The sequence below is a fragment of the Sordaria macrospora genome, chromosome 3 (assembly GCF_033870435.1).
Source record: "Sordaria macrospora chromosome 3, complete sequence".
NCBI lineage: Eukaryota > Fungi > Ascomycota > Sordariomycetes > Sordariales > Sordariaceae > Sordaria > Sordaria macrospora.
Genome location: NC_089373.1, coordinates 4217520 through 4230537, shown reverse-complemented (window position 1 = coordinate 4230537; position 13018 = coordinate 4217520). Strand labels below are relative to the sequence as shown.

The following is a 13018-nucleotide window of genomic DNA, read 5'->3' as shown; positions in this document are numbered from 1 at the left end:
ACACCAATATCAGAACACCACTAGTGTAAAACAACAGACCAAACCTTGGACTTGGTACGCCTGCGCAAGCTGCGGTGGTCAGGATTCATCCATTTTATCGTCATTATCTTCAACCCGTTTTGGTCAAGTCTGAACGTGTCAATCTCCGATGGAGTTGTCTTGCGTGCATGCATCCGGAGTTTTGCTGATGCAGACACCCCGTCACGGCCCCGGAATTCTTAGGCCCATCGAGTGGGGACCCTCCGAAGCTGGAGTTCGGCCTTTGTTCCTCTGCTCGCCTTGGGAGCGCCGATCATGACACAAGTTTGGTTCAAAGTTGGGGGTCTCTTCGACATAAGTACACCACACTACGTTCTCAGCTATTACGCTTGGCCTTTGTGTGATTTTTGATATCGCGACGCTGTGTCCTTATCATCCCGGATTCGGACATTTCATCAGACACATCTCAAAGTGTGAGAGGCTGAGATGATATCGCCATGGCAAGTGCCGCCATATGCGCCTGTGATGAAAGAGCATCTGCAAAAAGGATTGCGGTGAAGTTCTACATTTAGCTTACCAGATTTGAGCTAATGGCTGCAGCCGGATCGATGCAGCCGGACTGATACCTCAAAGGGCTGCCATATCTGGCATGCGTGGGCAGTACCCATCCGATGTCATTCATACAGGAAATCATCCATCTTTTTTCAGGACTGACGATAGGTACCCATCACGCCCGGACCTCGATAGGGGAAGTCCGCATACTGTAGGCATACAGCCAGTCTGCCACTTATGATGGGTGTTGAAGTGAGAGGCGTAAGAGGTGTGAGAGGTTCAAGGGTTATGAGCACAGATCCATGGCGTCCTTGTCAAACCGGGGGAACCAGTTTTTGATGCTCATGTGACTACCTTGCAGCTTCTCAACAGAAGATTGCGATGTGGTGGAAGAATGCAAAGGGTCGTTTCAGGGCGACTCTGTATCGCCAAATCGCATCTTAGCTTCTGGGGTCAGGATAGCATCGCTGCGGATCGCCGCCCTAACAGGTGGGACTGACGCACCTCAGTGGGTGCAGCTAGGCTTTGGCATGCTGGGCTCTGCTTGGTAGACTTGGGCAACTGGGGGCGCCTCCAATCTTGCATCTCAGTGACAACAGCACTCCGCCGGCCGGATCTGCCTCGGCCAATTGCTCGACTCCATCGGTGATATAAAATCTCTTGAGAACAAAGTGTCGCCCCTCCCCCGTCATGGCTCGTCGACGTTGCTCCAAGTTGTTTTCTCTTATACATACCTGTGTTACCCGTCTTACTTGCCGTCTTTGGATAAAGCTCTCAACAGCGACCATTGCAACCTCGACACCCCACGCATTACTATCCCTTGGCAACCACGAACCTTGTTAACCACCCCCTTTGGAACCTTGTCCAGCTCTCAGCATCACCCACCTAATCGGTAGACACCCTTCACCTTGAGCTTGTCAAACAAAACCTTCAACGGTTCCCACGGCAAACAACATCGGCTCAGCTATTTATCCCGGACCTGGCAAATTCCGCTGCTCTTCTTCCAACTTCCTCAAAACACGACATCGTCCACATCGCTGCTCGGACAACGATCCCACCCGCAAGTGAATTTATCATACATCATCGCCCACCTACCCCGAATCATCATGGCTCAAACAATGGAAAAGCCCACGCCCGTTGAGGCTGCCCCAATGCCAGCAAGCCATATCAAGCCCACCAGCTTCTTCACCGCGCGTTCTCGAGCTTGCTGCAGATGCAACGAAGAAGGCTCATCTCACGACCAGCAGTGCATTTCCGAAAATTGCACCCACGGCTACTGCACCGACTGTCCCCAGCTCGACTCACGCGGAAGGGAAGTGATCCCGCACTCGTTCCCTTGCAACTGGGTCTGCAACACGTGCTCGGAGGTGCACAGCGTCCTCTCGATCCTCGTCAAGAACGTCGAATGCAAGTGCGAGAAGCCGACGCTACAGGCTATTTACGACCAATTCGGCCGCATCTTCCTGTACTTCCGCAACGACCCCGCTGTGGACGACTTGACCGATTCGGCTAAAGTCCAGGAGGCGGCCTGGAGGGTCTGGGAGGCGGGCGCCGAGCCGTGGTTGCCGCATGTTGTTGCTGCTGAGGAGTCCATTGCGAGGGCGAGTTCGAAGAAGGGGTGGAGTCAGTTATCGTAAGTTCGACTTCTTGTCTCGGTACCTTTGATGAAGGTGTGGTATCTTGGTTGGATGGGCTCAGCTAACAGTTTTGTTTCGACGCCTCTAGTCAAGCTAGTTTCTCGAGTGATGACACCGTCGACTCCGAGTTCGTCGTTAACGACTCTTATTAAGATGGTTAAGAGCAGTTGATATCGACTGCTCTCGATTGGATGGTCAAGTGTCTTCGGCAATTCTACCGTCCCTCAACACCGACGTCATTGCTCGGAATATCGACTACTTTCTCGGCATCGAAACTCATTCACCACGTCTGTCACGACTACCAATTTCATTGCTCTCATATTTGCTTCAGACGTTCTTTTTAGGACGCTCTCATCATCATCATTTTGTCGAAAATTTCGGGGGAGAAGCGTTGCATGGATAAGCGTTGGGGGTGGGCTAAGGCGTTGGACTTTTTTTTCTTTTCTCCCTTTACAGATTCATTTTGCTCTTGGTTTGTCTCACAACGAGCAGGTTGGCGTTGGTTAGGTATGAGGAGGTTGGACGTGTTTTCTGGGTCACCGCTTTGGACCAATGCTCTTTTTCGGTATTTATATTTTTGTGATTTATGATACCCTCGTTTCAACACACTAGGAGACGAAGAAATTGAAAAAAAAACTCATTACAATCACTCACTTGATCTTCTTCAACTCTCTTTCTCCGTGTTCAATATTGTCTCCACTCAAAATCATACCCCATCACTGTTCAGTCTTCGGTATCTAGTGTAGCTGGTCCCTCTGGGCTTCTTGTTCTAATTCAGCAAGCCCAAAAATCACTAATCCGGACACCCAGTTTGGTTTGTTTTCCTGTTCCTCAGTTTGCCTCATAAGCTCCATCCGTCGCCGCCACTTTCAGTTCACGGGCGTGTGGCTCAGTTGGTAGAGCGTTCGCTTAGCATACTGATCTGTATGCGAAAGGTCCTGGGTTCGATTCCCAGCTCGTCCAAGTTTCCTTTTTTGGTGTTATCATAGTTCATGATACTTCTCTCTTGTCTTCTTTTTCTCCTTTCCTTTCTTTCTTTTGGTTCTTGATGCGCGGCGTGATCATGACTTTTTGAGAGAGGCAGTTGTTATACGTACGTAAGGTTCCCGTTCTATGCCATGTGAACTCAGGAATGACCCACCTACTAGTTTCAGTACCGTGGACGAGTGTGTCGATGACTCGATGTTGAGTTTTCACATCAGTTTAGTTGTCTTCAAATTAAGGTATGTTTGTAGCCTCAAATGACAGACTATTTCCCGCGTTTTCATTCATCTAGACACGTGAACGAAAGTTTGGCTGTGTGTTTTAATAACCAACAACTCGAACCATCATGTGTGCCCAAACGCCTCCTACCATAGATAGGTGTTTGTGTCACCATTCAAGTTCTCCATGCTTTGTCTCTTACGTAGAGTCTTTTTAGAATGAATGCACTTTGCCCTTGCTCACTCCTCATTCTTAGATAACATGGTTTCAATTCCCCCCTACCTTATTCCGGGAGTACAACAGAGGGGGATCCCTTTGTACCAAAGTACCTCTAAATAGAGGGTCCAGGGTTTGACCGGACGGTCAAGGAGGGGAAGAAGAGCTACCTACCTATGTATACAAGGCGTGTCATCAGTGTGAGGTGGGCGATACGATACCAGGACATGTGCGTCGAGAAGAAGAAGAAGAAAAAGAAGAAGAAGAAGAAGAAGAAGAAGAAGAAGAAGAAGAAGAAGAAGAAGAAGAAGAAGAAAAAGTCGGTATGACTTAACTTTGATGGTAAGTGACTGGAAGGAAAGACGAAAATGGAAAGAAGTCTTGGGTGACTGGAATCCGGCTGTGGTACGTTTCACGACTCGATGTCTTGTGGAGTGTACCTTGAGTAGTGTATCAGTGATCGTGGTCGCGAGTGGGTAGGTAGGGGCTTGCCACATGACAGTCTCACACACTCACTTTCTTTCAGCTGGTTTATTTTGACTTCAATTCCTTCGGTGAAAGATCGTAGCTGGTTGTGACTTAAATAAATGTAGAGGTAGGGAAGTTGACAGCGCTAGAGTACTCCCCATCATCGACATCACGGAGACCATTCTTTTTAATGGAACATCAGTGAGCTTGATACACATTGCTAGTACATATACGGTATGAGTCTTGAGACAATATTGAGAGCTGCAACAGTTGGGTCTCCCAGCGTTCAATGTTCGGTTTTTTTCTTCTTATTATTCCTTGACGGGAACAGTCATGTATGCCCCGTGCACTCAAACATAGCAGGTACGTAGTTGAGTAGGTAGTCGGTCAGTCATCCAACAAACAAAACAAAAGCTAAGACGGCTACATCCTTTCAAAAGAAAAAAAGACCCGAATAACCACACTATCGGTAGAGGGAGCTTCATACAGTAAAAGATCCATGTTTCTGAGAAGGTTTCCAATAGGTAGTCTAGACCGGCACGAGCGGATCGCATCGGATATCGGATATCGGATATCGGATGCTGGCACGGAGCGAAGCACCTCGCAATGGAAGTCAAGATAGTACCAAGACACCACCAAGCTTTCCGACTCCTACACTACCTCATATGTACCTACACTACACATCAAAAAAAGATCCCGACCCAGCCAATCGAACGGTATCGAACGGTATCGATGCAAAGTGACGCACACATGGTAAAAAGTACACTTAAACGGCACATGGCACATGGCTTTCCAGGTTGCAAAAGCTTGAGATTTTTGATTCTTATTTCGTTTCTCTCTGTAAAAAGCTTAAAGGTGAGCTGAACGACTCTCCCTTTCTCTTTTCTTTTTCTAGCAAAAACTTTCGTCTTGCCATCTACGACATTCCTAATCTACACGCATTTCTCTTGATCAACACACATGGACCGCAACTACATGCGCTTTCCGTAATCCTCGCATCGGGACGAGATCACGGGTTACGAATCGCGGATCTTCACCGCTACCAATCAAACCAAACTTAACTACATCGAACGGCCTTTCCCATGCAGAACGATCGGGAAACATCATCACGCTTACAACTCCAGATACACCAATTGCGTCTAATGCGATGTTTGTCAGAAGACAGCGAAGCAAAAACGCCAAATTTGCGAGTGTTAGACGGCACCATGGAATTGATCCAGCCCCGCTGCCTGGACTCGGAACTTTTTGGCGAGCGTCGGGTTCCTTGCGATATTCATTCGGTAGACGGAGTTTGATGCTCTTGTTGGGCTCAGTATGAACCGGATGACGGCATTATTTGTTTAGGAAGTTGCAAACCAGACCTTCGAGGCGCACCTTGCCCAGACTGGCGATCGGAGGGTATAGAGGAAGGAGCGATGGAGAGCATCGAGCCTTCCTAAGAGCCTCGCAGCACGGCTATGGACTTCCCGGGAATCTCTGACACAACCAACGTTGAGATGTGAGAAGGTCATTAGGTTGGGGCTCGACCCTCAAGAACTTCACGGGAGAGTCGCAACGATGGATCCTCAGATGGTATTATTGCACCTCACTTTCACATCACCTTCGACGGAGGCAAACGAGGTAGTGTGTAATCTTCTTCTATCGTTCGCTCTTTTCCTTGTCATATATATATATATATATAATACTGAAACTCATCCATCAAGTCATCCAGAAACGCCATTATCTCCAAAAACAAGCATCCTCCATTTTATATTCCCTCTTGTCGCTGTCAACACCAAGCCATCCCAAAAGGCCCGCTATTCATCCCGCCTGCGCCGAGAACAAAACACAAAAGGGGTATAACGTCAAAACCATAAAACATGAACAAAGAAGAATCGCGAAGGAATCGCTCCGTAACACCAGGCTCCGCCAGCCATGCAAACCTGCCCCATTCGAATATGGGTTTCTCGTCCTTTTTATTTCCTTTTCTTTCCCTTCGGGAGTGATGGTGTCACGCCTCAAACACCTCCACGCGCTTCCCAACCTTCTTCTTCACCTCCGTCGCCATAGCCACTCCGCTATCCGGCACGCTGCCAACGGGTTCGGGCGCCTGAATCCATTTGAGGCTGCTAGCCTCCACGATACCCTGGTACCAGATGTTGGCCATCTTGCGATACCCGACGTCGGTAGGGTGGGTGGTATCGAACATGTCGGATGGGATCGGCCCCTTGGAGGCGTCGTGCATGTCCACTAGAATCACTCGCTTGCCGGCGTCCCTCATCCGCTTCGCCAACCCCCTGAACTGGTCGTTGATGATCGCAACGCGCGCCTCGGTAGCGGGTACTGTGTTGATTATGAGCGTGCTAAGGATAACCACGGCGCGCGGGCTGGCGGCGAAGACTTCGTCAATCATGGCGCCCATCTTATCGCCTGCCGTGGAAAGGTTGACGTTCCCTGTTGCGTCGTTGGTGCCGGCGTTGATGAGGACCACGTTGGGCTTGTAGGCGGGTACCGCGGTGCGGGCTTTTGCGTGGACCTCGTGGATCTTGTAACCCGGCCAGCCCTCAACTTCGTTGTCCTTCATGCTTCCGTGCTGACGCGAACCAACCATGTTCACTTGGTTACCGAGCTTGGCGATGGCATCACGCAGAGAACTACGGTAGCCGTTGCCGTCGGTAGATGCCTGGCCGTATGTGATGGAGGCACCAAGGGGCATGATGCGAAGGGCAACCCCGTTGCTGAGGGCAGCAACCGTCTTGCCGCCATTGCCAACGTTGTCGGTTGTTATGCCCTGGTTAGCCAAGGGGGTGGCCAAGGCTGAAAATAGAATATCAGTGGGATGGCTCATGACAGACTTGGAGGGGATGGAGACACTCACCCATCAAAAGGGTCTTCAATGATGGGATAATCATGCTGAGCTTTGGGGAGTGAGAGTGATCGACGTGGTTTGAGTTGCTACTCGTATAATGTCGTCGAGATATGTATTGGCGCCAATGTCCAGCCGTTGGACTCGGGGACTAGGGGATGTAAATGGCCTCCCGAAATCGAAGTCGTGTCGTCTCTTTGATATCCCGGCTGATCCGTCAACAAAGAGTTGGAGACAAAGGCGACTGTCAGGCACCAAACAAGGGATGGGTCGTGGTCGAGGTGAGGAGAAACCGATCCACGGTCCGGATGAATACCGGTAACACTTGTAGTTGATATTGCTGTGTGACTGAACAAGTCGGGTGTTCTTGAGCAGTCAGGTATCGGAGGATCTGTGATGCTGGGGACGGACAGGCTAAAGTCAGACCACGCCCGGGTCGTATCACCGGGACGGTATGTGATACTATGGGGGAGGGTGAAGTGGAGGGTTGGGTAACGTTCACTCGAAGTAGAGGTTGAAGGGGCCCGAACAAAGCGACACAGGGAGACGGTAGGATATATTGGGAAGCAGGAGGGAAGGCCGAGTTGATGGGGACCGGGGACGGGAAACCTCACGATGGTTTTGCCCGATCAGCCTTGATCCGTTGTCACCTCATCTTGGTTAGACAGAGCTAGTGATGACTGTGGCGGCCATGATGGTGTTATGTCACGTACAGTGCGTCCGTGTTAGAAAAAGCGGGTAAGGGAAGAAAAAAAGAAGGTGAAAAACCTGAGAAAAGAGGACCATCCAGCCCATCACCAACGCAGGTGCCTAGTACCGTGCGTGGTCACAACCTGTGAGTCTGGGATGAGGGGATCAGACCGTGAGAGAGAAAAACCCCGGCCATGATACCGTCCAATGTCCCATGTCCCATGAGCAATGGCCGCAGTAGCTAGTGTGTTGACAGTTGCTGACACAACGGGACTAGACCGGGATCCAGACCCAATTCCGGAGAAGCGGCGGTTGCTAGGCACCTGAGCTAGGGAGAGAAAGCTGAGAAGGGTGTACCTACAGTATGTATTCTTTCAAGGTGCGCTCAAGCAAACCATTTCGTACCATTGAGAGGGCACAAGAGAGCGGCCGCAGAGTGACATGGTGGAGGAAATGGAAATTGTGCTAAGCGGGAACGTGGTGTTGAGGTTCATTGTGTGTGGTGAGCATGGAGGTGCTGACCTCGCGAGCGCGACATTTGAATTGAAGCTTGACATTTTCTCGTGTCTGCCCGATGGAGCCCACAGACTTCCCCACTCAGGAAGTCACGATGTGTAACAACGGGCGCCGCGGTCGAAACAAAGGATGAAGCCAAAGGAAGAGAAACGAGGGAGTGAGACCAGGGAGATCGGAAGATGGGAGGAGGGATGAGATGGGGTCTTGGCAGGATGAACAGAAGCGCCCCTGGTAACCAAATAGACAACAGTCCAGACTCGGAGCGCTCATTCCTGGGGCTTCCTGGTTACGGGCCGTGCTACGTCTTGATAGTAAGCAATAGCGCCGGCTGTAGTATTCGCTAGCGTGGGAAAGGAACCGAGTGCGTTTTAGGTGAGGATCCCCCAGAGCTTCTTAACATCGACAAGCCGGAAGCTTAACAGGAGCCCACACCCCGTTTTGGCCCGTCATACAGTGGTTGAGTTGTTTGGTCTGGTCGATCCTGTGCCGCGTTGTGCCTGAAAATCCGAATAAAAGAAGCTTTATGACGTGCCACTCGCCACACAGCTTGTGCTTCAACGAGAGTTGCATCATAACGCGGTGATCCCTCAGTTTTTGCCAGTTAATAGCGACGATGCGCATCTGATCCCCACCACTGCAACCGTCATTGATTAACCTTTCGACATCGTTCCGTCTTCGGCATTTCGTCAGTTGGCTCATCGGATCTGCAAAGGGTCCAAAGGGATCAATCAAGGTTGAGATGGTGATGTTGTTCTAGACCGCTCAGCCAACTGAAGTCAGCGACAAAGCGAGGTGCTTGCAGGTCCCGCCTTGCCGCCTTTTGTTACTTGCTGCTACCGTTTGTTGCGCGCCGGTCTGGCACAGGCTCGCAGCTTCCCCAGCGGTCAACCTCAACAGCACCCAACCGATGCATGCACTTTCATTTGACACCTCCGGCCGTCAATCTGGCTTTGTGGCTGCAGCGCGCAGAATGCTTGATTGGAATAACCGACCAACCAGCGTCCGGATAATCTACGCCGCGGCACATGAACAGTGCCGAGTGAGGTGCTCATCATTTCCTTTCTCCTTCTTTTCACTCGTTCATTGGAAGCTTTCACGACTCTATTGCTCCCAATTTTACCAAGGGAATCCAACCCGTCAACCTTATTCCAGTTCCTTACCTGCTGGTCTTCCCACACCGACCCCGACTAACTCCCAATCTGGACGCCAACCGTAGGCATCAGCTTCAATGAGCTGCTCAGATCCGCCAGGGTACACAGTGCTTCTGCTACTGTAAACTTAGGGGCCCTTCTAGCCCTACGCAGCGGGGCTGCGCCTCCAAGGTATCCAGCACGGCGTCAGAGAGCCAGACACGATGCCGACGAGGGTGCGACTGACTTTTCACCATGCCAGCACAACAAACAGCTCGTATTCCCGTCATTATATCTCAACTCATTGTTGTCTTTCGGCCCGGAAAATCTTTGGTACCGGACTTTCATTAACCATCAGCACCACCTCAGGGGTTGAGGTCGCTACCTATTGGAAGACGATGCTATCGCGACATCGCAACGCGCCCAGTGAAAGTGCCCTCGTTCAGCCGTCCAATCAGAATCATCAGTTAGCCCTCCAGTTTCTCCCCGTTGTCGTCCGATGATCCGGGACGTCTCGCCTGTCTGAGAGCCATGTGCTAGTGGGGTGGTCGGCATCTCGCCCATGGCCTTGACCCTCTCAACAAGCTTCAAGGAGCCGACCGCCCGGTACCCCATCAGCATCTCGGCCCTTACTACTGCTCGATGGCAATAGCTTTGAAAATCTTTCACGAAAATGTCCAGAATCCCCTTCCAAGCCTTCCAGAACTGGTTCGAGAGCATACTCGCCGCCGCTAAGATAATATCCAGCTTTCTCCTACCTGACCCTCTTGACCTTCGATGCATCCGTTGTACCTACAAGGCTGGGCAGCTCGATCACCACATCACCTCAGAGTTTGACAGCTCAATGTACGTTACACAGATCTCAATCAACCCATGTCGGTTCCCGTATGTAGTCAGATGGCACCCACCAGTCGAACACGATCTTTCACAACAACGTGCCCCCCTACGTCCACCCACAAACAGTCCGCCGGAAAGAACGCCCAGGAGCTTTGGTCACATGCCTGATACAAGCTCGTAGCTGCCACTCAAGCCCATTTAGGGTACAAAAATTGGCTCAACATAGGTAGGGAGGCCTGGAACCAACAGCATGAAGGGGAAATTAAGCATCATGCCCAGAGGTGTGATTTTGCTGCCTACGTAGGGGTTCCGGATAGGGATTCTTCTGAATACCTAATCTTTCATCACCATACACCATCATTATTATGAAAGAAAGACAGCCAACATGACCAAAACACAACTCCACGGAATCGTTACAATACTCGCTTTACGCTATCGAGAACCGTGCATACAGACCATCGAGACAAATTGGGGCGGACGTAGGAACAAAGCCTCTCGCTAAGCGGAACCATGCTACAACATGCAGACAGACTTGGCGAATACGATGTACAAACTGTACGATAAATGGATGCACTCAGTGGACAGCAAGTGCCGTGAGTGTTTACGAGTTGGAGCCATGGAGAACATCGTGACCATGTGATGATGAAAGAGGACCAACGGAACGGTTGGAAAAAGAGTACATCTCCACAGGTAACACAAGCCGACAAAACTCCATCGTTCGTGTTGGCCTAGCTCTCCTCAGAGAAACAAGCAAATGCCCAGAGGTCATCTCGCCCTCTGTTTTTTTTTTACCGCGCTCTCAATGGCCATACTAACCAACCCTGCCTACCACGCGCTGTTCACGATGTAACTTTGGTAAGCTTTTCGAGGGTTTCAAGCGAATGGGTTTCCTGTTTCCGAATCTCACCCAGTCAAGACCGACTGAGACGTGCCGAGAAGAGGTGATGGTAGGGTGTTGGTTACAATTGTTTTGAGACTGCGGCGGTTTAAAACCCCTGCGAACTCTTTTCAAAAGAATTCGGTGCTACAAGGGACTATCAACAAGTTTTTGGCGTTGTCTTTGTCTTTGTTGGTGTTGTTGGCAGAAGCCCCAACGAAGTGTCGTTCCGTTGTCTATCAGAAATTGACATGGACCAACCAATACAACTCAGAAACATGATCAGAGACAGAAACAACAAAAAAGGGAAAACAAACACGAAGATCATCAATGTAAACCGAAATGACATCAAAAAGAAGAAAAAAAACAGGAAAGAAAAAAATGATGTTTGAGACTCGGATACCGGGAGTCGAACCCGGGGCTGTTGAGAGAGCAGTCACTCCTAAGAAGTGAGAGTCAACGATGTTACCGCTACACCATACCCGATTGAACGGATAAGGTCCGATTGTTGTTGATGGTGCACTAACAGTATCTTATTATAAGTGTGGTGCCTGTTCAGCCCTGCTGACTGCCATTTGGACAACACCCGAATCCCCCTCCTTACAGAACACTCCGCTGGTAAGAGGCCTCATTGACACATTTCTCTATTGAAAGCCGGTCTTTTACTCTTGTCATTGTTCAGGCAAAGTCACGAAGGAAGTCACTACCAACGGACAGCTACATTAACAGCCGAAACCAAACCTTCAACGCACACTCGACCAACAGGCTGTGGACAAGCTGACCCAACTGCAGTTGTCTCTACTCGCCATCTACTGTAATGTATTTATCCAGCGGCCGCCTGCCAAGTACTAAACTAACCGCTAAGACCAAAGTTGGCATTGTGGTCGTATTCGAAATGACACCGGTCCTCGATGGTTTCACCCTTTGTCCACCTACCCGGTGCCGGATCGGACGGGCTGACTGACTGACTGATGGGTTTTAATTGACTGACCCACTAACGGGCTAACTGACAGGCTAACAGGCTGACACACTGGAAACCAGTCAGCTACCAACGCGAGAGTTAACCCACAGTTTCCTTGTGGGTGTTCCAATGTTGAAAAAGGGGAAAACTCTGGTTTAAGGACAACTTTTCTCCGTCCCTGGTTCCAGTCACGGTCACGGTCACGGTCACGGTGACAGTCGCAGTCGCAGTCCTAGTCAAGGCGCCCAGGCACATACCTATGCAGGTAGGTAAGTACATTGCACACAAACCACCACCGTTCCTATTTACAATGTTCTGTACCGCATAATTTGGGAAAGTCCGTTTTGCGGAATCTGGCAGAAGCCTGGCTGGATCCCAGCCACTGAATACTGATTGACTGGCAAGAGACCAGATCAGAGCATAGCAGGCAGGTCCCAGGCTTCGAGAAAACCACCACTGAGGGTTAAACATCATGGAAATAAATACCTATCCGGCTCGAGAGAGAGAATGCGGTGCTCGATTTGCTTATAACTGGTAGATTCCGTCAAATCCCGTCAGATCCTGAAAACGGAATTTCTGAAATCATTATGGTGGTACCCGCGGTTGTAACAGACACCACTCACTGCTTGGTTAAATGGAGCCTTGGTTTGTACACTACGCGGAACGAACAGCGTTGGTGGTTCGTTCGGCGGACGTAGCAACTGAGAACTGGGAACTGGGTGCTAAGGAAAATGCCTTGCTTCCATGGTGCCTCGTTGTGTCTGGCATTATTAACTTTACCTAGCGTGAGACTGGTGAGGGCTTTGGGCATGGACGCTGGACGATTGTGTCTCCAGTTGAGTATTCCGCTGGACATGGAAGTAACTGAATGGCATGTCAACTGTAGAAAGCAAGTACAGTACAGTAGCGTGCTTTCTGCTACATATCCACCTGGGTATCTGCTATCTCGATGTTGGATCGTACCATGTTCGGGCTAATAAGACCGAGAACTGACTATGAAGGACTCTGCATTAGTTAAATGAGGATTTTCTGCTAGGCGTGATAAGACTCTTGTTTGACAACTTACCTTAGCAGGTGCCTTTCGAGAGACTCGGTTGTTGGTTAGCT

At 50.1% G+C, this 13018-nt stretch overlaps 2 protein-coding genes and 2 non-coding genes across 4 annotated transcripts; 2 read left to right on the top strand and 2 right to left on the bottom strand.

The window, feature by feature from the left end:
- Positions 1-78: 78 nt before the first annotated feature.
- Positions 79-2817, top strand: SMAC4_01070 (uncharacterized protein). Its single transcript, XM_003350130.2, has 2 exons — positions 79-2164; positions 2257-2817. Exons 1-2 carry the CDS (start codon positions 1638-1640, stop codon positions 2318-2320), a joined length of 591 nt encoding a protein of 196 aa, XP_003350178.1. The 5' UTR covers positions 79-1637; the 3' UTR covers positions 2321-2817.
- Positions 2818-3046: 229 nt separating this feature from the next.
- SMAC4_13519 lies at positions 3047-3131 on the top strand. Its single transcript is given in 2 exon segments — positions 3047-3083; positions 3096-3131. It is a non-coding gene; the product is annotated as a tRNA-Ala (tRNA).
- Positions 3132-5651: 2520 nt separating this feature from the next.
- Positions 5652-8232, bottom strand: SMAC4_01069 (uncharacterized protein). The gene is made up of 2 exons (XM_003350129.2): positions 6913-8232; positions 5652-6851 (listed from the first exon to the last, which is right to left on the bottom strand). Exons 1-2 carry the CDS (start codon positions 6944-6946, stop codon positions 6046-6048), a joined length of 840 nt encoding a protein of 279 aa, XP_003350177.1. The 5' UTR covers positions 6947-8232; the 3' UTR covers positions 5652-6045.
- A 3112-nt stretch (positions 8233-11344) lies between these two features.
- SMAC4_13518 lies at positions 11345-11436 on the bottom strand. The gene is made up of 2 exons: positions 11401-11436; positions 11345-11379 (listed from the first exon to the last, which is right to left on the bottom strand). It is a non-coding gene; the product is annotated as a tRNA-Glu (tRNA).
- Between the last annotated feature and the right edge of the window lie 1582 nt (positions 11437-13018).